Here is a 24,968-nt window from a genome sequence, read left to right as displayed (position 1 = left end):
CATGATCATAATATGAATTAAATTTTAGCACACCTCCTGGAAGTTAACTCCATATAAGCTAAAATTAGCTTCATGGGGTAGCCAAAAGATCATAATATGAATTAAATTTTAGCACACCTCCTGGAAGTTAACTCCAATATAAGCTAAAATTAGCTTCATGGGGTAGCCACATGATCATAATATGAATTAATTTTAGCACACCTCCTTGGAAGTTAACTCCATATAAGCTAAAATTAGCTTCATGAGGTAGCCACAAGATCATATATGAATTAAATTTTAGCACACCTCCTGGAAGTTAACTCCATATAAGCTAAAATTAGCTTCATGGGGTAGCCACAAGATCATATATGAATTAAATTTCAGCACACCTCCTTGGAAGTTAACTCCAATATAGCTAAAATTAGCTTCATGAGGTAGCCACAAGATCATAGTATGAATTAATTTTAGCACACCTCCTTGGAAGTTAACTCCAATATAAGCTAAAATTAGCTTCATGGGGTAGCCACAAGATCATAATATGAATTAATTTTAGCACACCTCCTTGGAAGTTAACTCCAATATAAGCTAAAATAGCTTCATGGGGTAGCCACAAGATCATAGTATGAATTAATTTTAGCACACCTCCTGGAAGTTAACTCCAATATAAGCTAAATTAGCTTCATGGGGTAGCCACAAGATCATAGTATGAATTAAATTTTAGCACACCTCCTGGAAGTTAACTCCAATATAAGCTAAAATTAGCTTCATGAGGTAGCCACAAGATCATAGTATGAATTAATTTTAGCACACCTCCTGGAAGTTAACTCCAATATAGCTAAAATTAGCTTCATGGGGTAGCCAAAAGATCATAATATGAATTAAATTTTAGCACACCTCCTTGGAAGTTAACTCCATATAAGCTAAAATTAGCTTCATGGGGTAGCCACAAGATCATAATATGAATTAAATTTTAGCACACCTCCTTGGAAGTTAACTCCAATATAGCTAAAATTAGCTTCATGGGGTAGCCACATGATCATAATATGAATTAAATTTTAGCACACCTCCTGGAAGTTAACTCCAATATAAGCTAAAATTAGCTTCATGGGGTAGCCACAAGATCATATATGAATTAAATTTTAGCACACCTCCTTGGAAGTTAACTCCATATAAGCTAAAATTAGCTTCATGGGGTAGCCACAAGATCATAATATGAATTAAATTTCAGCACACCTCCTTGGAAGTTAACTCCATATAAGCTAAAATTAGCTTCATGGGGTAGCCACAAGATCATATATGAATTAAATTTTAGCACACCTCCTTGGAAGTTAACTCCATATAAGCTAAAATTAGCTTCATGAGGTAGCCACAAGATCATAGTATGAATTAATTTTAGCACACCTCCTGGAAGTTAACTCCAATATAAGCTAAAATTAGCTTCATGAGGTAGCCACAAGATCATAGTATGAATTAAATTTTAGCACACCTCCTGGAAGTTAACTCCATATAAGCTAAAATTAGCTTCATGGGGTAGCCACAAGATCATATATGAATTAAATTTTAGCACACCTCCTGGAAGTTAACTCCAATATAAGCTAAAATTAGCTTCATGGGGTAGCCACAAGATCATAGTATGAATTAAATTTTAGCACACCTCCTTGGAAGTTAACTCCAATATAAGCTAAAATTAGCTTCATGGGGTAGCCACAAGATCATAATATGAATTAAATTTTAGCACACCTCCTTGGAAGTTAACTCCAATATAAGCTAAAATTAGCTTCATGGGGTAGCCACAAGATCATAATATGAATTACATTTTAGCACACCTCCTTGGAAGTTAACTCCAATATAAGCTAAAATTAGCTTCATGGGGTAGCCAAAAGATCATAATATGAATGAAATTTTAGCACACCTCCTTGGAAGTAACTCCAATATAAGCTAAAATTAGCTTCATGGGGTAGCCACAAGATCATAATATGAATGAAATTTTAGCACACCTCTTGGAAGTTAACTCCATATAAGCTAAAATTAGCTTCATGGGGTAGCCACAAGATCATAATATGAATTAATTTTAGCACACCTCTTGGAAGTTAACTCCAATATAAGCTAAAATTAGCTTCATGGGGTAGCCACAAGATCATAATATGAATGAAATTTTAGCACACCTCTTGGAAGTTAACTCCAATATAAGCTAAATTAGCTTCATGGGGTAGCCACAAGATCATAATATGAATGAAATTTTAGCACACCTCTTGGAAGTTAACTCAATATAAGCTAAAATTAGCTTCATGGGGTAGCCACAAGATCATAATATGAATTAAATTTTAGCACACCTCTTGGAAGTTAACTCCATATAAGCTAAAATTAGCTTCATGGGGTAGCCACAAGATCATAATATGAATTAATTTTAGCACACCTCCTTGGAAGTAACTCCAATATAAGCTAAAATTAGCTTCATGGGGTAGCCACAAGATCATAATATGAATTAATTTTAGCACACCTCCTTGGAAGTAACTCCAATATAAGCTAAAATTAGCTTCATGGGGTAGCCACAAGATCATATATGAATTAAATTTTAGCACACCTCCTTGGAAGTTAACTCCAATATAAGCTAAATTAGCTTCATGGGGTAGCCACAAGATCATATATGAATTAAATTTTAGCACACCTCCTTGGAAGTAACTCCAATATAAGCTAAAATTAGCTTCATGGGGTAGCCAAAAGATCATAATATGAATTAAATTTTAGCACACCTCTTGGAAGTTAACTCCAATATAAGCTAAATTAGCTTCATGGGGTAGCCAAAAGATCATAATATGAATTAATTTTAGCACACCTCTTTGGAAGTTAACTCCAATATAAGCTAAAATTAGCTTCATGGGGTAGCCACAAGATCATAGTATGAATTAAATTTTAGCACACCTCCTTGGAAGTAACTCCAATATAAGCTAAAATTAGCTTCATGGGGTAGCCACAAGATCATAATATGAATTAATTTTAGCACACCTCTTGGAAGTTAACTCAATATAAGCTAAAATAGCTTCATGGGGTAGCCAAAAGATCATAATATGAATTACATTTTAGCACACCTCCTGGAAGTTAACTCCAATATAAGCTAAATTAGCTTCATGGGGTAGCCACAAGATCATAGTATGAATTAAATTTTAGCACACCTCTTTGGAAGTTAACTCCAATATAAGCTAAATTAGCTTCATGGGGTAGCCACAAGATCATAATATGAATTACATTTTAGCACACCTCCTTGGAAGTTAACTCAATATAAGCTAAAATAGCTTCATGGGGTAGCCACAAGATCATAATATGAATGAAATTTTAGCACACCTCTTGGAAGTTAACTCCAATATAAGCTAAAATTAGCTTCATGGGGTAGCCACAAGATCATAATATGAATGAAATTTTAGCACACCTCCTTGGAAGTAACTCCAATATAAGCTAAAATAGCTTCATGGGGTAGCCACAAGATCATATATGAATTAAATTTTAGCACACCTCCTGGAAGTTAACTCCAATATAAGCTAAAATTAGCTTCATGGGGTAGCCACAAGATCATAGTATGAATTAAATTTTAGCACACCTCCTTGGAAGTTAACTCAATATAAGCTAAAATAGCTTCATGGGGTAGCCACAAGATCATAATATGAATGAAATTTTAGCACACCTCTTGGAAGTTAACTCAATATAAGCTAAAATTAGCTTCATGGGGTAGCCACAAGATCATAGTATGAATTAAATTTTAGCACACCTCTTTGGAAGTTAACTCCAATATAAGCTAAATTAGCTTCATGGGGTAGCCACAAGATCATAATATGAATGAAATTTTAGCACACCTCTTGGAAGTTAACTCAATATAAGCTAAAATTAGCTTCATGGGGTAGCCACAAGATCATAATATGAATAAATTTTAGCACACCTCCTTGGAAGTAACTCCAATATAAGCTAAAATAGCTTCATGGGGTAGCCACAAGATCATAATATGAATTACATTTTAGCACACCTCCTTGGAAGTTAACTCCAATATAAGCTAAAATTAGTTTCATGGGGTAGCCACAAGATCATAATATGAATTAAATTTTAGCACACCTCCTTGGAAGTTAACTCCAATATAAGCTAAAATTAGCTTCATGGGGTAGCCACAAGATCATAATATGAATTAAATTTTAGCATACCTCCTTGGAAGTTAACTCCAATATAAGCTAAAATTAGCTTCAGGGGGTATCCATAAAGTAATATGGAGATCGAAATAGATTCGCAATGTCATATTATATAATATGAAAATAATTTAAATAAAAAAGTGAAAGTCGTTGATGTGAAAATCTTTGGTTAAGGCCCTCTTCCAAAAAATAACAAGTATTCAGTTTAAATGAGTTTAGGGCTTATTAAATGTTTAGTTTTCTCTTTTTATTAACATTAATGAACCTCTCAACTGGCACAAATGAGTTAGGGAAGAGATTCATCACTAATTATTATAATTTTTCATGATGAGCTTTCAATGATTTGCATGATCAGTCAATGATAGTTATTGATACCCATTCAAAAGTACCAATAACGCCAGGTCATTTATGGTTGGGCATAAATTATTTTTTCCGTGACAAATCATAACTATATGAAAAATATAGATAGTGTTTTATCCAAATACACTGCTTTCTTCATTTATTTGATCATTAAATCACGTATAATTAAATGATAGGGAGAAAAAAATAAGATTAAATTTGAGTTATTTCACTCCCGATGTTTTTTAGAAATGAAAAAGTCTAAATAGGTAATGTCTACCAAATCATTTGAAGCTTAATTTTTTGAATTAGTTATCTCCGTTTCAAAGCAACCGTTGAAATAATAATAGAGCCAAAATTGTATTATTACTTTGCTTAATATTATCACATGATCTTGTTAATTATATTGTACTGTATACTTCTAAAAATTCTTACTTTTGTTAACTTTATTATTTTGTGATTGTAGAAATGTCTGTAATTATTTGGCAAATAAATAAATTTCAAATAGAGTCCATCAAACGTTTACTTACTCAACTCAGGGGGACAATTTGAAGGAATATTATCACAGATTTGTTCATGAAGCGGTCTTCCAAAGGTGATTTCATAGATGACATGACCGAAACAGTAGACATCAATGGCTTCCAACGAGGAGATCTTACGATGCTGGATGAAGTAGGGACGGTAATAGGACGGCAGTCCCAAAATACCATTTTCTATGTCAAGAAGTTGGACTGTCTCCTTGTTCACGAATGAAATGTTCCCGAGATGCAGGTGACCTGTCAAATGAATGATCATTTATAGATTATAACAAAGTAACAACGCACAATTTTGCAGCCTTATCAAGTTATAAAATAATGGTTTTGAGTTTGATATAGTGTACCATCCACTTATATTCATGATTAGAAGGTAACCAACCCATGCTCCTTAAGGGTCTAATTAAAAACTTGACAAACTGTAAACTTGAAGATTTAAAATAGGCATATAACCAACCTCGATAAATTGAGAATCTATATGCAAGATTTCAAGTTAATGAGTCCAGTAGTTCAGACGTGATGATGCGTCATTCGTGAATTTCCTATCCCGTTCGTGTATAAGCCAATTCTTTCCTTTATTATATATTATAGATTATACATTGTTTACTTGTATGATTTTGCACTGTTTCCATACTGTTAAGGGAATAAAAATAGATGCTGTCACTCATGACACATTTTCACTCATTGTTTGCCTCAATTTCATAATGCCGGATAGAAATAATATAAATACAACTGCAGTAGATTTATTCAACTTTCATTTTATTTTGACACTTGAACATGACCTAATGGGACGAAATATGTGTCTATAAAAAGATAATGTCTACCAAATCATTTGAAGCTTAATTTTTTGAATTAGTTATCTCCGTTTCGAAGCAACCGTTGAAATAATAGTAGAGACAAAATTTGATTATTACTTTGCTTAATATTATCACATGATCTTGTTAATTATATTGTACTGTATACTTCTAAAAATTCTTACTTTTGTTAACTTTATTATTTTGTGATTGTAGAAATGTCTGTAATTATTTGGCAAATAAATAAATTTCAAATAGAGTCCATCAAACTTTTACTTACTCAACTCAGGGGGACAATTTGAAGGAATATTATCACAGATTTGTTCATGAAGCGGTCTTCCAAAGGTGATTTCATAGATGACATGACCGAAACAGTAGACATCAATGGCTTCCAACGAGGAGATCTTACGATGCTGGATGAAGTAGGGACGGTAATAGGACGGCAGTCCCAAAATACCATTTTCTATGTCAAGAAGTTGAACTGTCTCCTTGTTCACGAATGAAATGTTCCCAAGATGCAGGTGACCTGTCAAATGAATGATCATTTATAGATTATAACAAAGTAACAACGCACAATTTTGCAGCCTTATCAAGTTATAAAATAATGGTTTTGAGTTTGATATAGTGTACCATCCACTTATATTCATGATTAGAAGGTAACCAACCCATGCTCCTTAAGGGTCTAATTAAAAACTTGACAAACTGAAAACTTGAAGATTTAAAATAGGCATATAACCAACCTCGATAAATTGAGAATCTATATGCAAGATTTCAAGTTAATGAGTCCAGTAGTTCAGACGTGATGATGCGTCATTCGTGAATTTCCTATCCCGTTCGTGTATAAGCCAATTCTTTCCTTTATTATATATTATAGATTATACATTGTTTACTTGTATGATTTTGCACTGTTTCCATACTGTTAAGGGAATAAAAATAGATGCTGTCACTCATGACACATTTTCACTCATTGTTTGCCTCAATTTCATAATGCCGGATAGAAATAATATAAATACAACTGCAGTAGATTTATTCAACTTTCATTTTATTTTGACACTTGAACATGACCTAATGGGACGAAATATGTGTCTATAAAAAGATAAGTAAGAGGGTTCTATTTAATTCATTGAAAAAAATATTGAGAATCTCTCTAGAAAGTACCGTACATCAAAATAAAAGATTACGGTATCTATCAAACAATATGCATGATAAAAAACTTATACCAAAATGTCGCAAAATACTCAATACAGTTCTAAATCTTTTTTGAATAAATTTTTATGAATTATCCAAGTTGGTAACTCAATTTTGAAACACTCTGTTGTGAAATGCTATTATTCCTAGTACAATATGTAGAGTAAAATAATTATTATAAATAGTTGAAACATTGAAGCTCGATTTCTTAAGGTGCGACCGAACGTCACTCGAGCAGATCGATTGATGATCAACCGGGGAGCAAGAGTGAAACGCGAGAAGAGCTAACATCTCCCGTAACGTTCATGATCGGTGCGACTGAAGAGCGGGGGCGGAGCGAATGCGGAGCGATGGGGGAACGAGGGCGGAGCTTGCGCGGAGCGGGTTGGAGGCGCGTATATCTGTACGCAGCTTTAGACGCTTATTGGATTTAATAAGTGTCTTAGGCAGGTTACAGAGCTCGACCGACCGTCAGTGCGTACGTCAGTCGCGCTTGTCTTTTCCATAGATGACCATGTATCCGTACAGAGCAGGACTGACGGCACGCCTGCGCACGGTCACGACCATGCGTTTTACACTGCATACGGAGACCATCGGTCGAGCTCGTGCGCATCCGTTCCATCGGTCGACTGACGCGCTATTGAAGCAAATAGAAGCTTTCAGAGCTGTACTGATCAGTAGCCCGATCGCAACATAACCAATGTGCTGGCACCTCTGCCCGACAATCAGCTGATATTGAATTGAATAGCATAATGAACGAATTCAATTAATTATATATATATATATATATATATATATATATATATATATATATATATATATTAATTATGGTCATATTTGAATTCAGAGTTTTTCTATACATTTCTTCCATCAATTCTAAACGATTTTAAACAATTCTAAGCTTGGAAAACGCATAATATGATTATATTATTATCTACATTTATTTGATCCGTAGCTTAAAGTGACTACAAATATTCCCAATGGTGATACAAGGTCGAAATAACTTATCATAATTTGTGATGGACATTCTGAAGTAGTTAAAAAATGTATCTTTATCCCCAAGCAATGATGTATTATAATGGTACTAAATTCCCTTTGAAATGCTCTTTGGGCGACCATCGGATGAACTTGATATCTACTTCTTTTGCTCCTCCGTTCAAGTTACTAGGATAATAAGCTGCAATTAAACAACTTGTAAACGCGTTCATTTTGTGAGTCAGATCAGTTCGTTCGTCAGGAAAGCTCTAAACCTAGCGCCACAGTGCAGGATGGTTTCTCACAGCTTGGCGTTGTTGTCATTCGAGATGGGTGTCTGGCTTGGAAGTGTTTCGGCCGCATTGCAGGATGACTGTTAACGGTTGCCGGAAGATCAACAGCTGGATTTTTTTCGTTATTTTTTGTGATAGAGAAATTCTGATTGCAGATTCGTTCTCAGCGACCCCAAGTTTAGCCTAAAGGCTCAGAATGTCAACAATGTTTCTAAATAGTTAAAAATCATCATAAAAAATCATTAATATGGTAGTACACCACGTTTCTGGGAACTTTTTACTGGTGACTGGAGTTATTATTGACACACAAAAATCAAAATAATCGTGAGAAAGAAAACTGCTGATGAACGCGAATAAGACCGCCACTCCATTGTTCTATTGTCTCGGCTGCTTGGCTGAGCCTGGCTGGAGGGATCAAATAACCGACTGGTTTGATCTTTCGTCTCTCCGCTAGGCGGAACTACGCCGACCATTGCTGGGTGGTAGACGTTACTGCGGCCGCTCGCATTTCCACCAACGCTGCTATTATTTGCTGTCTCAGCGCCTAGTCCGATTCAGCCAAGCAACCAGCCTGCACTGCAGAGCTAGGTTAAATGTGTAAAACTGATGTATGGATGCATATGGTCAGGATGGTACATACGCACTGACGGTCGGTTGAGCTCTGTAACCGGCCTTAGAAACCGAGCCTATAAAACGGCCCGATTTTTAATGGATCATTAAAACTAAGATGTCAAATGTAAAAAACAGATATCAAACTAAGATGTCAAATTTAATATACCATTAAACCTATAGATTTAATGGTCGATTAGATTTAATAATTGTTCTAAAAACCGGGCCTAATTTTGTTCGCTTCAGCCTCTCAAAGATTGAAAGTAATCTGACGGAACTTACCATACGGGACACCCTTGCTCTTGAGATAGAGAAGAGCCTGAAGGATCTGATAGGCGGTGGATATGATGAGCGGAAGAGGCAAGGCACTACACTGCTTCGGACTGGCATACTTCTTCAGAAATGGTAACCTGGGTTTACAATGGCAGACCACATCCCTCAAACTGCCATCCGGTTGCAGCTTTCTTATGGCAAAGCTCCCACTCTCCGAAGCGTTGGCTGCTTCCACCGGCGCAATATTTGGATGCTAAAACAGGAAAAAATTACAAAAGACTGTCTTCATCCGACTGTAATCATACAATTGAGTAACAACTCATCAAAGTAACAACTGTATTAATTTCAGTTGACATAGAAACGATATTGTCAGTTCCACATAATTTGTTTGAGTCAAACTTAAGTTTCAATGCACTAAGGCATTATCTTCAGTGGTCTTTTTTGGTTAGAATATCAACTTGAAACTTTATGAAAAGTAACATGGTATTATCTCTTGTAAAACAACAAAAAATGATGATATTAATACAGTAGAGTTTCTTCTGTTGCACTAGACTTGCACTTTTGATAAAATTTATACTATGAACAGAGATATTGTGGAATTTCACCATATTGAGGTGAAATAAATACGATATTGTCAGTTCCACATAATTTATTTGAGCCAAACATAAGTTTCAATGCACTAAGGCATCATCTTCAGTTAGACAGTCTAACCAAAAAGACCACTGAAGATGATGCCTTAGTGCATTGAAACTCAAGTTTGACACAAATGAATTATGTGGAACTGACAATACAGTTTTTATTTCACCTTAATATGGAGAAATTCCATAATATCTCTGTTCATAGAGTAAATTTTATTAAAAGTGCAAGTACAGTGCAACAGAAGAAACTCTACTGTATTAATTTTATCATTTTTTGTTGTTTTACTAGAGATGAAACCATGTTACTTTTCATAAAGTTTCAAGTTGATATTCCAACCAAAAAAGACCACTGAAGATAATGCCTTAGTGCATTGAAACTTAAGTTTGGCTCAAATAAATTGTGTGGAACTGACAATATTGTTTTTATTTTATAATCAATATTTGTTTTAAGAGTGTGGTGGTGATAAAAAATGTATGCGATATTTCAAAGCTGTAAGGTAATCATAAATCACTGGTAACTCAACCTTTTATTTCTATAAGTTTGTAATGGATATTTGTGATTTACTTGATGACTTAGAAAATATGAATAGTAATGAATCAATCTATGTGATTTGAACGAAGTAAACGTTTTTTTTTTGCAATGATTCGAATTTAAAACTTTTTCATTTAAATATTAGGAGTATAAGGAAAAATTTTGATGAATTGTGTATTTTGTTGTCTGGTCTTGATGTCGCGTTTGATATTATAGTATTAACTGAGTCTTGGCTCACACACGATATAACTGGATTTGATATCTCTGGCTATAACAAAATCATAAAGACAACAAAATTTAATAAATGTGATGGCATTGTAGTATACATAAAGAATGAACTTAATTATAATATTTTGGAAGTAGATATAGATTATGCCAATGTTTTGAATTTCAAATTAGTGTATGATGAATTGGAGTTTTATTGCACAGCTTTATATAGGTCACCAGAAACTGATGTAGCGTGTTTTGTGGATGCTCTAGAGATTTTTCTGAATGAGACAGCACATTTCGAAAATAGGTTAATTGTTGGTGACTCTAATATTGATATTCTTGATAAAAATTTGTCTCTTGTGGGTAATAGATTTTTGGATAATCTTCTTGAATATGGCTTTATAAATTATCTCTACGGTAGTACTAGATGTACTGTTTTAAGTGAATCGTGTATCGATCAGATCTTTTTGAAAAGTAAGCATTGTCTATTCAAATCAGCTATATATAATTGTGCAATCACAGATCACAATGCAGTGATGTGTTGTGTAGAACGTAAGAGCCGGTTGTCATATGGCAGAGATGTTGAATCTGATTCCCAGGATGTTCAGGCTTTATTATTTAATGAAGATGTTTTTCAATCAAAAATTAAAACAGAAACATGGAACGATGTTCTTCAGGAGAACGATCCCAGACTAGCTTTCTCTTTGTTTTATGATAGACTTCGTTCATTATTTGACTCTGCAAAAACTGTTAGGAGAAGGATTAGTAATAATACAAAGAAAATCAAACCTTGGGTGACTAATGGTATTCTTCGATGTATGAGGCGAAGAGACAAAATGTCTCTTAAGGTTCGTAAACAACCATTTAATGTACAGCTGATGGATTGCTTTAAATCATATAATCGAACACTGAAGTCGGCATTGCGAACTCTAAAGGAACAGTATTTCAAGAATAAATTAGTTGAATGTGGAAATAATCTAAGGGCTGTATGGAAGGTTGTGAATGAAGCAACAGATACCCCTTGTAAAACTAATTGTTCTATTAAAGAGTTGGTTACCAAGGATAATCGCATTTTGAGATCTTATCAAGTAAATGAAATAGCAGAGGAGCTTAATGAACATTTTGTGAGTGTTGGTAGAAGAATTTCTGAAAAAATTACTAAGGTAAAGGACAAGATTTTTAGGGAAAAACTAATAGATTGTTTTGTAATTCGTTTATCTTTTTTCCTGTCATAGCAGAGGAAATTGATATGTGTATTAAAAACTTGAAGAAAGGGGTAGCACCAGGATTTGATGGAATTTTTTCTAAATGTCTAAGTTCAAATTCTCGCATAATTTTAGTTCCTCTGGCTCATGTAATAAATTTATGCTTTTTGAATGGTGTTTTCCCCGACGAGTTGAAAAAGGCCACTGTTATTCCTTTGCATAAGAATGGTAACAAAAGTGATCCAGGGAACTATCGCCCAATTTCTCTGCTTTCATGTTTGTCAAAGGTGATTGAGAAATGTGTTAAGACTCGTTTGGTCGAATTCTTGGAAAAATATGAAATATTATCTAATTGCCAATTTGGTTTTTGTAAGGGTGTAAGTACTTCTGATGCTGTATATAATGTTACTAAGAGAATTATTGAAACACTGGACAGGGAAGAAAAATGTATAGCTGTGTTTTTAGATCTCCAGAAGGCTTTTGATACAGTGGACCACAATATTTTATTTAGAAAGTTAGAAGGTATTGGAATTAGAGGTGTTGCTTTGGGTTTCTTCAAAAGCTATCTCAGTTGTAGATCACAGGTGGTTGGTGTTGATGGTATAATGAGCTCAGAATTAGAAATTACGATGGGTGTGCCACAGGGAACAGTTCTGGGTCCAATATTATTTTTGATTTACATTAATGACTTACTCAAGATAGAGCTTAAGAGCTGTTCTTTGTTTTCTTTTGCTGACGACACTGTTGCTATTTTCTGTGCATCAAACTGGGAAGATGTTTTTTGTAGAGCTAATGAGGGTTTGAAAGTTATAAAAAATTGGTTAGATTTCAACTTAGTTAGTTTAAATATAGCAAAAACTACTGCAGTGTCGTTTTCTTTTCAAATATTGGTGATCTTTATCTTTGATGTAGAACGTATAGTTGAATCTCAATTAGGCCTATACTGATTACAAGAGCAACATTTGTATAAAAATAGCATAAGAGAATGGAATTTTCTTTTTTCTTGATATTGTAATGTAAAATTATAAAATCTAATTATGTTATTAATATTACGATGTATATTAGTATCTTATGCTATCCAACATTCTAGAGATACACCATCCCTCATCACAAGCTTTGCTTAAAGAGGGATGCAACAATATTATTGAGAATATGATATTTTATGTAAATATTCATTATTTTATAAAGAATTTGTATTTTATGTTTGTAAGTATGAATTGTATATTAATTTTTTGTTGACATTAATAAATTGAATTGAATTTCACCTTAATATGGAGAAATTCCACTAAATCTCTGTTCATTGTATAAATTTTAAAAGTTTAAATTTTAAAATTAAAAGTGCAAGTCTAGTGCAACAGAAGAAACTCTACTGTATTAATTTCATCAGATGTTGTTGTTTTACTCTCTATTGAGAGGAAATAGCCCTATTGGAATTCTTGGGAATAATATCGTTACTGTAACGGACACGTACACTGATAGATGTGTGGGAGCCCAGTTTTAGGTGGATATCAGTTTGTATTGATCGTTGCCAACGAGAGGCCTGAAAAACAACGACGCGCAATTAAAATCTTTAAAAATGAAAATCATGAAAATCTATTACCGCATTTCGCGATAAATGCGCAACATATAAACATTCAAACATTAAGAGAAATGCCAAACTGTCGACTTGAATCTTAGACCTCACTTCGCTCGGTCAATTATAGTATAGATAAGTTCTCCAACTTGGTGTTAACTTAATAAAGTGACAGAACTTAAATCTTGTTTAAAAACCTTTCTCAACTTATTGTCAACCTGACAAAATTGAACTATTTATTAATTTAGTTGCCAATTTCAACCATCTGTTTCCATGAGGTAGTCTCTCAATAATATAGTTCTATATTAACATGGTATGTATTCATGTCCAATGAATGAAATTTTAACATTAATTCTGAAAAATGGAAAAGGAAAAATGAAATTTGGGCTTTGAGGTGCACGAGATTGGTGTTTTTAGAATTTATGTGCAAAATTTGAAGATCTAACTAAATCATTCCCGTTTTTCCGGTATGCAATCCACAAGTTGACATGTTTTGATGCGAACAAACACAACCCTACTCTTTCTTATTATATAGAATAAATATCACTTTTATTCATAATCGGATAATTATGAATTAGTAGTTAATTTAGTAAGATATGTTATTAGTCATTAGTAGTTAATTTTGTGTTTTCCCCATTGTTTCTGAATTCACTATCGATTTATCCTCAAAGGCTTTATATTTTTTCCTGTTTTCAGTTATTTGGTTGCTTTTTGTTTGCATCATATCAAACTGTAATTTGTATCTACAGCACACTACAGTTCACTCTGAAAATCATTCAAGAAACGTTTGTTTTGAATGGAGACTACCCTAGTATATAAGTAATTCTTATAGTTTGTAGGCGAAAAACCACTATTATTACAAAAGTAATAATAGTCTTACTTTAATAGTCTTTTATTTCCTAGTCTTATTACTTTCTTACTTTAATAGTCTTGTTCCCATCTTATTTACCGAAAATTTAAAACAATGAGAATATTACCTTTATTGCAGTCAGAACTTTGAAAACAGCTTGCATTTCTTTGTCATCAATGTATTTATCCGGGCCATATTCTGTCCAGGATAACACAAATTCTTCTTTTGGATTACTGCGCTTTTTCGCTTGAAAGAAGTGCTTACGGATTCTCCATCCCATGTCAGGTATCGGTTTCAGCACTTCGAATTCAACATCGCCACGCAAAGCCAGCGAGACATGTTGCAGTGCTATTTCTGGAGAACAATTTTCACATGAGTTAGTAATCAAAAGATTAAATTTGATCTAGTAATTCAAAAGAGAAACTTTAATATACCAAACTAGATAAACTGTAACATACAGAATTGTATAGATTATCATGGTTAGGAGAGATGAGAAAAAATGAATATCTATTTTAGAGAAGTTTATTCCAGTTTTAAAAAATAGCTCAAATTTGGTTATTTTTTAGAAAGGAATAATTTTTCTTAGAATTGATAAACTGGAAAATCAAGTATGAATTCGGAAAACAACACTCAATAATGAGTTATACTCAATATTTTACAGTTTCAAGTGATTAGTGGGTGTAATTTCGTATTTCAATTTGGTTTATAAACAATCTTCTAAATCCAGAATTTCTTGTTTTCTTTGGTTTTTAAAGCATGCATCTATTGATTTTGTATTCATTAATTAGGTATTCATCCTACTTATGTAATTTACAAACATTTACTAAATGCTTTACTTTGGTTTGCTGCTACAGTTATAATGTGATGAATCAACTCATTCCTGCTCACAGGCTTCGGTCCATGCATGGAATTATTATGTATGTTGTTTTGTTTATATAATAACTGTATTGTTAAATGAATAAATGAAAATAATAAAAAGCCTTTTCTGCTCGTGAACTGGTTATCTAGCATTTCATCAGCTCATTAACAAAAAATTAAATATAAATAGAACAATAATTAAAATATACGAGGGCTATCCAGAAAGTAGGAATAAAAGATAAACAAAGTATAGGAAACAAATTTTATTATATACAGTATACAAATAAAAGCTACACTCGAATACTACTTTTCTACATAGTCACCATTCAAATTAAGGGCATTTATCATAGCGATGTACAAGCTTGGAAATTCCTTTGTCGAAAAAATCGGCCGCCAGCGCCTTCAACCAATTCCCTACCTCTTCTTGCAGCTGTGTGTCATCATCACAACGCTGCATAGCCAGCCTAAACTTCGCGAAATTTGTGGAAAACTCAAAGAAAGTTCCGTTATTGTGACCTTTCGATTTTCACGGACTTTAGCATAGACTTTTTCGACAAGTTCGGCAGTCACTATGCTGAGTCTCCCACTTCGATCTTCGTCGTGAACATTGGTTCGTCCATTTTTAAATCTTATGACCCACTAACGCTCTCCACCTTCAGTGACAATGTTGTCCCCATACACTTCACAAAGCTGCTGATAGATTTCTATAGGTTTACAGTTTTTTGCAGTCAGAAGTACCTCATTACTGCAGGCAGCTTGCTGCTCGCGGGATTTTCAATTAACGCAGACATTTCAAACCATCACAGTATCTTGACGGAGCACAGCACGAACCTTTCACTAGCACGGCTAGATGCCAACTAAGCTGCTCAACGCTCTAGCCCTGCCATTAGCAGACACAGACGAAAACGTAATCTACTTTCTGGATAGCCCTCGTATTATTATTTGATGCTAATTTTGATTCAAATACTCAATTATAAGCAATACAGAACAAGAGAATTCGAACAATATTACCTTGAAACGGAACGGAGTAGTTTTCAGGATCAAGGAATCTCCTCACCGGCAATGAAGATGCGAGTATTGGATTCATTAGTACCAAATTTAGATATTTCTGAAAAAATCGAACTTCCTGTTAACACTTGCCAAAATAATGATAGTTCAATAGTTAAATATTAGGCGTTAAGCTGGATATTAAAATATTAAACTATTTTATGGATCCATTACACAAGACTGTGATATTCGACTGTGATAGAATTTTATGTTTTTGGCCTGATCTAACCTCTACGTTTTGATTGAAGATTCTGACATGCTCACAAAATTCCTATAAATTGCTTCATCTTATTTAAATTATAGGATATATTATTGGTTAATTGTGTCATCGTTTTGTTTTATGTGTTACCCCGGCCTAACTTTGTGATATTTGACTGTGATATATGAAAACTTGACTGCACTGATATAACCTTTATGCTTTGATTGTTGACTCTTGACAAACTCAAGTAACCAAATTCCCATCTTTCTCCCTGCAAGACAACATATTATCTGCTTGCTTACCAAAATGGGAAAAAAACAATCTGAAAAGGCCATAAATAATGAAAATATCCAGTCTCCATGTGGTGTTTGCCGCAAACCAGTTGAGAACAGTGACCATGCTGTAACATGCGACTGTAACGATAATAAATGGTATCACACCAAGTGTGTCAACATAACCAACAAACAGTATGACGAAATGAAAGCGGGTAAAAGTTCTAACCTAACCTGGATGTGTGAGGAATGTAAGACTCGTATAAATGCTGAAGCTTCCCATATCTCAATACTACTAAATAATTCAAATGACAATGATTTGCTAAAATCTGACCTGAATGACAAATTACAATGTAACTATACATTGCCTAACAAAACATTTCAAAGCACTGACTTGACATATCAAGGCTCAAACCCCAGAATGCGCCAAAGCTATAACAGCTATGATGTCATAATTAAAGTTTTACATGATGATATAGAGGACTTGAAAAATGAGATAAAAATACTACGGACTAACAATAGTCGTCTGTCAGATATCATAGCAAGAAAGACAAGTGTAATTTACAGCATGGAAAATATAATTCGTGACTTCTCTCAAGGTATCCATCCAGAGCCCTGCTGCCCGGTAAGAAAGAGGATGGAGGATGCTACAGCGTTCTTGATAGAGGACTCCGAGTGTACAAATGAGGTAAACCCTGTCCGGATTAAAGAATCCTCGGCAGCGACAAAGAATGCACCAGAGCCACTGCCAAGCGAGGGAGCTGAAGTTCGAAACAGGATCATGGAGGCCTGCAATGCCAAACCAAAACCACATTCAAATAAGGTAAAAGAGAGTTGTGTTGATGAGAACGGGGATGAATGTCGGAACGGTCCACAGGATGAGGGGCGCCCTGCTCAAGGATTTGGGGAACGGGCTGAGGGAAAGGAAGGGGAGGCACCACTGCTGATCGGGGACAATACGCTAAGGCTGGTGGGAGATATAATGAGAGACACATTTGGGCAAGATTTGGAGGTGGAAATTGTACCCTTTGGAAAAATCCAGGATGTCAGTAGAGCACTAAAAATCAGAAACACTATACCATCGAAGGTTGTACTCAATGTAGGCTCAAATAACCTGTGTAGGGCTAAGACACCGAATCATGTCATGAGACCATTATGGCTCACTTTAGAGGCTAACATTAAACGGTTTCCACACACTAATTGGTATGTTACATCTATTCCAATTCGGGAGGATATAGGTGAGAGATTTATTGACGAAACAAACAAGGCTCTGAAGTTTATGTGCTGGCAGCTTAATGCTACATTTATTGACAACTCAAATCATTTACATAAGTGTCACCTGAGCTGGGATGGACGAAGTTTAAACCCAGAAGGTTCTAAAATCGTGGCTGAACAACTTGCAAGTGCACTGGAGTGTCAAGGTAGGAATTCAGGATAGCAGCTAACAAAACAGAAAGATGACCGAAACCGCAATAGACCAAATAATACAACCAATAAAACAATAGAAAATGCACATCCACACAAAAAATCGTTGACTGTTCTCCACCTAAATATTCAAAGAGGTCTTCAAAATAAACTTGATGGACTAGTTGTAGAGCTCGAAAAATTTCACCCTGATATTCTAATTATCTCAGAACATGGCTTAGGCACGGACCAATTAAATCTCACAAATATCGAAGGTTTTAGACTGACCTCCAGTTATTGCCGAACTGAGCATATGTGGGGTGGCATAGCTATTTTTGTAAAAAATCATTTTTCTGTTGACATGGACGAGCTTCAGTTACCAGAACAATGCAAATCAAAGGAACAAGTGTTTGAAACTGTTGGATTGATACTCAAATATCAATCAAGAAAATTGATTCTAATAGGAACATACAGATCTCCTAGCACTGATACAGCAGAATTTTTAGGAAAATTGGGACAGTTACTGGGACAACACACTAAGAAGTCAAATGATATAGTAATACTGGGAGATGCAAACTTTGACATACTCAGACCAGATGAGCGTAGTGTAAAGGACCTTCGAAATGTGTTATCCGAGTTTGGATGCAGAATACATCACATCCCTGTAACAAGGAAAACCCCCACTACTGTATCCAGCATTGATGGGTGTTACACAACTATCAAACAAGAGGAGATCGAGGTAAAAGCACACTATACACCACTTTCAGACCACCATTTGTTGCTATGCAAAATAAAAAATAGAAGTAAAAGTTGCCACACCACTTACAGATACTCTAGGAATGTCTCAAAAAACAAATTAACTGAACTAAAGCAAATGTTAAATACAACAAATTGGGAGTCTGTCTATATACCAAAGTCTGTCGAAGTAAAATATAATAACTTTCTGCAAATAATGCGCCAGAGCATTGACCACATTATGCCTCTAGGACCGAAAAAAATGAATGTACCAAATAAAATTATTTTTATGGATTGTGAGTTGCAGAAGATGAAAGTCTCCCTTCAAAGTTTGCATGACAGATACCTGCTGACAGGATCAATCGAAGACAAAGACAGGTTTCAAGAGTCAAAGAAAACCTATGACATTGAAGTGAAGAGGAAGAGAACGGATCACACAATGAACAAAATAAAAAACTCAAAAGACAAAACCAAAGAGCTGTGGAAAACTGTGAATAGTGAAAGAAATAAGCAAGATGGAAGGCAGAACAGCATAAGGCTTCTTCTGGATGGTAAGCTGACAGCAGATCCACTTGAAATCAGCAATATCTTCAATAGCATCTTCACCTTACCTCAAGCATCAAACCACACAAATCAATCACAAACCAGTACCACATCTGAAACTGAGCCCGACAATAGTATACCAATTTTCTCAGCCTTCAAAAGTGTCACTCATCACGGAATGGATGAACTTCTTAATAATTTAAAGTCCAACAATTCGGCAGGCTTTGATGAAATCTCTGGGAAGATGCTGAAATTCTGCAAAGAAGAAGTCATAAAACCATTGACCCACATCATCAACACCTCATTGAGTCAATCTACTTTGCCTAGTAAGATGAAAATTTCCAAGGTGTATCCAGTCTTCAAGAAAGGAGACAAGCTTAATCCAAACAACTACAGACCAATATCAAATTTGCCTGGAACTTCAAAGCTGACTGAGCGGGTGGTGTACAATCAGTTAATAGCACACCTGGAAAAAAATGAACTGATTTCATCATTTCAACATGGTTTTAGGAAGGGGCGGAGTACAAACACAGCAATAGCATATCTCTGCAGGGTGATTAATGAGATCTGGGAGGAAAAGAGGATAGCATCTGGCCTGTTCCTAGACTTGCAGAAGGCATTCGACAACTTAGACCAAGAAATCCTAATCACAAAACTGAAACAGCTAAACATTCAGGGCCAAGTAATAGAATGGATCCAAAATTATTTCACTGAAAGGTATCAGTATGTTGAAATCAGTTATCAGCAGCACACTGCCTTGACTAGTGCCAAATCATCTCTTTGCAAAATGTCCAAGGGTGTTCCTCAAGGGTCAATTCTAGGACCCTTGTTCTTTCTCATTTACATAAATGACTTCCCAAATAATCTCAAGAAGGACCAAAAATGTGTACTATTTGCAGACGATACCACCATAATAATCCCATCAGACAGAGTATCCGAAAGCAACGATGTAAGCTCGACACTTGAAATGGCCACAAATATATGTAGGAAACTGAAACTATCAATCAATAAAGACAAGACAGTAAATATAAACTTCACTCCAAAGGGACAGATATTCAATATGGACAACAATGTAACCAATGAACCAACAAATACAAAGGATTGTACAAGATTTCTTGGTATCATGATGGACAAGCACCTGAACTGGAATGAACATATTGATCTTCTGTGTAAGAAATTAGCTTCAGCCACATATGTACTTCGTAGAATAAGATGTACCACTGATGTCAGTACCACATTTATCGCGTATCATGCCCTATTTGCCTCACAGCTGCGATATGGCATTGTTGCCTGGGGAGCATCAGCGCAGGTGCACATGGACAGAGTTCTACGAAGTCAAAAAAAAGCCTTACGAACCATCCTAAGAAGAGATGCACTGGAGCACTGTAGACCATTATTTGTCGAAAACAAACTACTTACTGTGGTCTCTATCTACATATTTGAAACCATAACTCTTGCCATAGACTCAAGCCCGAATCTCAGAAATAGCCAACACACTCATAACACAAGAAGCAAGCTGAACATTGACCTTCCGCAACACAGGCTGAGCAAATTCAAGAACATACCTACCTATGCAGGCTCACATTTCTTCAACTATCTACCGGACAGCCTAAAGACTTTGAGGGATTCACGGACAACATTCCACAGAAAGCTGAAAAAATACCTCATTGCAAGACCGTACTATGCAGTGACCGAATTTATTGAGGAGCATACGTACCACCACCTTAGAGTATAGTGCAGGATACTCTATACACCTTGACGACTCTGACAGAGGAGACCAAATCCATTGACGATTCCCCGATCCCAGGACCGTGAGGAAGACATCAGAAGTAAGTAAGTAAGTAAGTAAGTAAGTAAGTAAGTAAGTAAGTAAGTAAGTAAGTAAGTAAGTAAGTAAGTAAGTAAGTAAGTAAGTAAGTAAGTAAGTAAGTAAGTAAGTAAGTAAGTAAGTAAGTAAGTAAGTAAGTAAGTAAGTAAGTAAGTAAGTAAGTAAGTAAGTAAGTAAGTAAGTAAGTAAGTAAGTAAGTAAGTAAGTAAGTAAGTAAGTAAGTAAGTAAGTAAGTAAGTAAGTAAGTAAGTAAGTAAGTAAGTAAGTAAGTAAGTAAGTAAGTAAGTAAGTAAGTAAGTAAGTAAGTAAGTAAGTAAGTAAGTAAGTAAGTAAGTAAGTAAGTAAGTAAGTAAGTAAGTAAGTAAGTAAGTAAGTAAGTAAGTAAGTAAGTAAGTAAGTAAGTAAGTAAGTAAGTAAGTAAGTAAGTTTCAAGATGTTCGATGTTTTTGAACGGGTAGTATTATAGTCAACTCTACTAACGTTGATGGGAAGATACATTTTCAAGATGTTCGATGTTTTTGAACGGGTAGTATTATAGTCCACTAGACAGCTGATTTATGATGAATAATTATATTATATAGTCTGATTTTAACGGTAACATTGGCGTATGAAGGAGGCTCCTTTTTCCTTTTATATTATCCTTGAAATGCAAAATTTCCAAAAACCTTGTATATACGTCGACGCGCAATTTAAAAAGGAACATACCTGTCAAATTTCATGAAAATCTATTACCGCGTTTCGCCGTAAATGCGCAACATAAAAATATATAAACATTTAAATATCAGAGAAATGCCAAACCGTCGACTTGAATCTTAGACCTCACTTCGCTCGGTCAATTAGAACTTATAGGAATTATATATTCAATGTTGTGTGCAACTTAAGACCCCTTAGTGCCGTTTGCACGGCAAATCAATTTAAACAGTATTAAACCAATATTATGTCTAGTTTGTTATAATGTCGTTCATTTTTTGAGATTAAACCACTAGCTGATTCAATTTGGTTCAAGCTTTTACAGTACAAACCGCCCTAACGCATATAATGAACGGTGGAAGAAAGCATAGTCAAGAAACACTTGGCAAATACGAACGCTAGTTTTCGACTACGAATTCTGCATGAGACTTAAAAGTACTCGTGGAAAAAAGAAGATGAAACTTGAGAAATGAGTAGAATAATATAATCTTAGCAGTATATGTTTACCTCTAGTCCTGCTTGTCGTTCAGCTATGAATTCCCGGTCAAAATTTCCAATGAATTTCTTTGGTGGAAGTTGAATGTTGAGAGTGGAGCCCTGAAGTGCATTGTGTAGAGCAACAAAGTCATTATAACGTTTAAAAACATTCCACGACTTGTTATTACCTGGACCTCTCTCAACCTTTATTACGTATTCCTGAAATAAAAGAATGAGAAAATACGATCTTAATACCTTAAAGGTGTATGGTCTGCATTGAATTCTAGAGTATAATCAAAATTGATCATGAATGAGTCGAGAAACAAAATCTGGAAAGAGATTTTGAAACACGTTCGACTTGTCTATAGCTGCTCACACTTACACACAACATAACCAGCAAGTGCACGCGCTCAGTGTGAGTGTTCCTATTGCTCTTGCCAGATTTGTTTTTCATCTACGCGCTTGGCCATGCATGACACGCGTGCACTTGCACTTAAGTGCATCCAATGTAGTTTCTTACACTTAGGTAGGTTTAGAATCCTCAAAGGTCAAAGTGGTCTTTTCTTATATATGTCACCACTTGAAAGATCTAAAACATTTCTCATTAATTAGATAAGTAATAGGCCTACAATAACTACCTATTGCATTTAAAAAAAAATGAATTTATAATTTAGTACAAGGTAACTGTTAATAAGATCTTGAGTCAATGTCTGAAGCCTAGTCATAACTTACCTAGGGTACCTACATAAATTGAACGTTTCACCAGTCTGTCTAAAATATTATCAATAATCACAAGCACTTATAATGTAGGTATGATTAATGTACAAGTTGAAAAGTCTATGCACATCAGACATGACTTTTGAAGGCAATATTGTCAGTTCATCATTTTATTTTATGATCTCAGTAGATTGGTATGAATATTTTGATTTCTAATCAACAGGTGATCATGTTACTATTGATGTTACAATAGGAGAATCAGGGCTAGATGTTTCTAAAAATGTCAAGTTGTTTTGAAAATGATATAGGCTAAGGTTCTATAAGGTTCTAAGGCTCTACTTTCTAAATAGGATACAATGATTCTAAAACTCTATTTGAATTTATAAAGCTCATTTTGATCATAGCATTGTTGCTGTATGCCAAGCACTTCTTTAAGCATTGATGAAATGAACATTCAACAAAATTAAATTGCATGTAAGCTATACTATTTGGGGTTTTTTTCAAGTATTGGAGAACAGAAATTTTATTTTCAAAACATTGTGTAGAAGAAGTCGATGTCAATCATTGTTGAAGACTATTCAAATGAATACCCTAGTGACAGTACATTGTTAATTGAAGGGATTGATTTATAGAATAGATTATAATTATTGATTAACTAGATAAATCATAACCTATATAAAATTTTACTTACCGTATGACCTTGAATATTCTCAGTATTTACAATTGAACAACGCAATACTTGAGTATCATCTAAGTACTCTTTCCTTCTGATATTTTTCTCAAACACTGCCATTGATTACATAAAATGAAACAATAATTCTGGAAGGCATCACAACAGACGTGCTGTAATGCTTTCAGCAGACTTTTATCACTAAGAAATATCATGAATGATAAGTCGCTATTTCGTCTATTGGTCACAATAATAGAAAAAAACTTACTGACTTTCTGACAATTGAAAAAATTAGCAAACAATCAGAATTTTGCAGAATATTCCATTTTCCATTTTGACCAACCATATGACTTGACAGTAGACAGTGTAGTACCAACAGAACATTCTCATTATAAAAAAAACATAGAATAATATGAAACCCATACTTTTTTGTTTTTCCATTAAAAAATTATCACCTATTAATTATTAAAATTTTCTGGTCATCATTTAATTTAAATAAGTATGAAACAGCTGCATTGATCTGATCCCTGTTGTGGAAAACCACAGCCACATCACAATAAAATTGCTTGATTAAAATGTAGTTTGTTTTATATTTCTTTGATAAGTAGTTGAGGTATGGCAGGATGGCAGCAGCGATAAAGCATATAGTGAGGTCCACGATATAATGGCAGTGGATAAAGATAGAAGAATAGCGATGCCGATTCTCAGCATTAATTAATTATATTTCTACACTGTCAAAAACATAATTGGCATCGTTGGGGACCTAGAAAAGGATAGTACCACCGGCTTTATCAAATGATAGAGAAGGATAGCAAAACCAAAGTTGATCAAATACTGTCATTATAACGTGGACCTCACTATAGGCCTACCGGTACCAATGAACAAACGGACAATAGAATCTAAACTCCAGAGTAGGAACTCAATATTAAGTTTAAAAAAAATATTAAAAGGGCGAAGTGAGTTCCTACTTTTGAGTTGAGGTTCAAGTTGTTCGTCTGTTCATTTTTTGTATGTTCGATAGCTTACAATAAATGCTTTCAACGATGAACTTTAATGAATAAATAATATTTTCATGGATAGAAATAATTTGAAATCAATACCAAAGTAGAAAATATTTTTCTTGTTATTACAGAGATGTATCGTATTATTCTAGTGATTCACTAAAAACTCTTCATCAATGTTCACCATTCCTAAAAAAAAGGCAGATTGCTCAGCCGCCGTCCATCAGCCCTTCCACAAGATGACGATGCAGGAAACGTTGAAACGTCATAACTGTTTTCACCAATGTATTACGTTTTTTACCTACTGCTAGTTCATATTGTACAAGAACTGCTGCAAGATAGAAAAAAATACAAGAGAATATGG

General features: G+C 34.6%; 1 protein-coding gene across 1 annotated transcript in view; it reads right to left on the bottom strand.

Moving 5' to 3' along the window:
• LOC111051120 (PX domain-containing protein kinase-like protein) overlaps positions 1-23,951 on the bottom strand; it is a 39,879-nt gene extending 15,928 nt beyond the window's left edge. The window contains exons 1-6 of the mRNA XM_022337549.2: positions 23,625-23,951; positions 22,247-22,435; positions 16,033-16,129; positions 14,291-14,517; positions 9,165-9,408; positions 5,021-5,266 (exon numbers count right to left, since the gene is read on the bottom strand). Coding sequence (XP_022193241.2) covers positions 5,021-5,266; positions 9,165-9,408; positions 14,291-14,517; positions 16,033-16,129; positions 22,247-22,435; positions 23,625-23,726 — 1,105 coding nt within the window. The 5' untranslated portion in view covers positions 23,727-23,951. The remainder of the gene's footprint in view (positions 1-5,020; positions 5,267-9,164; positions 9,409-14,290; positions 14,518-16,032; positions 16,130-22,246; positions 22,436-23,624) is intronic.
• Positions 23,952-24,968: the final 1,017 nt, after the last annotated feature.

This window comes from Nilaparvata lugens, chromosome 2, assembly GCF_014356525.2.
Source record: "Nilaparvata lugens isolate BPH chromosome 2, ASM1435652v1, whole genome shotgun sequence".
NCBI classification, from domain to species: domain Eukaryota; kingdom Metazoa; phylum Arthropoda; class Insecta; order Hemiptera; family Delphacidae; genus Nilaparvata; species Nilaparvata lugens.
Note: the sequence above shows the minus strand (reverse complement) of the source record. Positions and strands in the feature narration are given on the sequence as shown.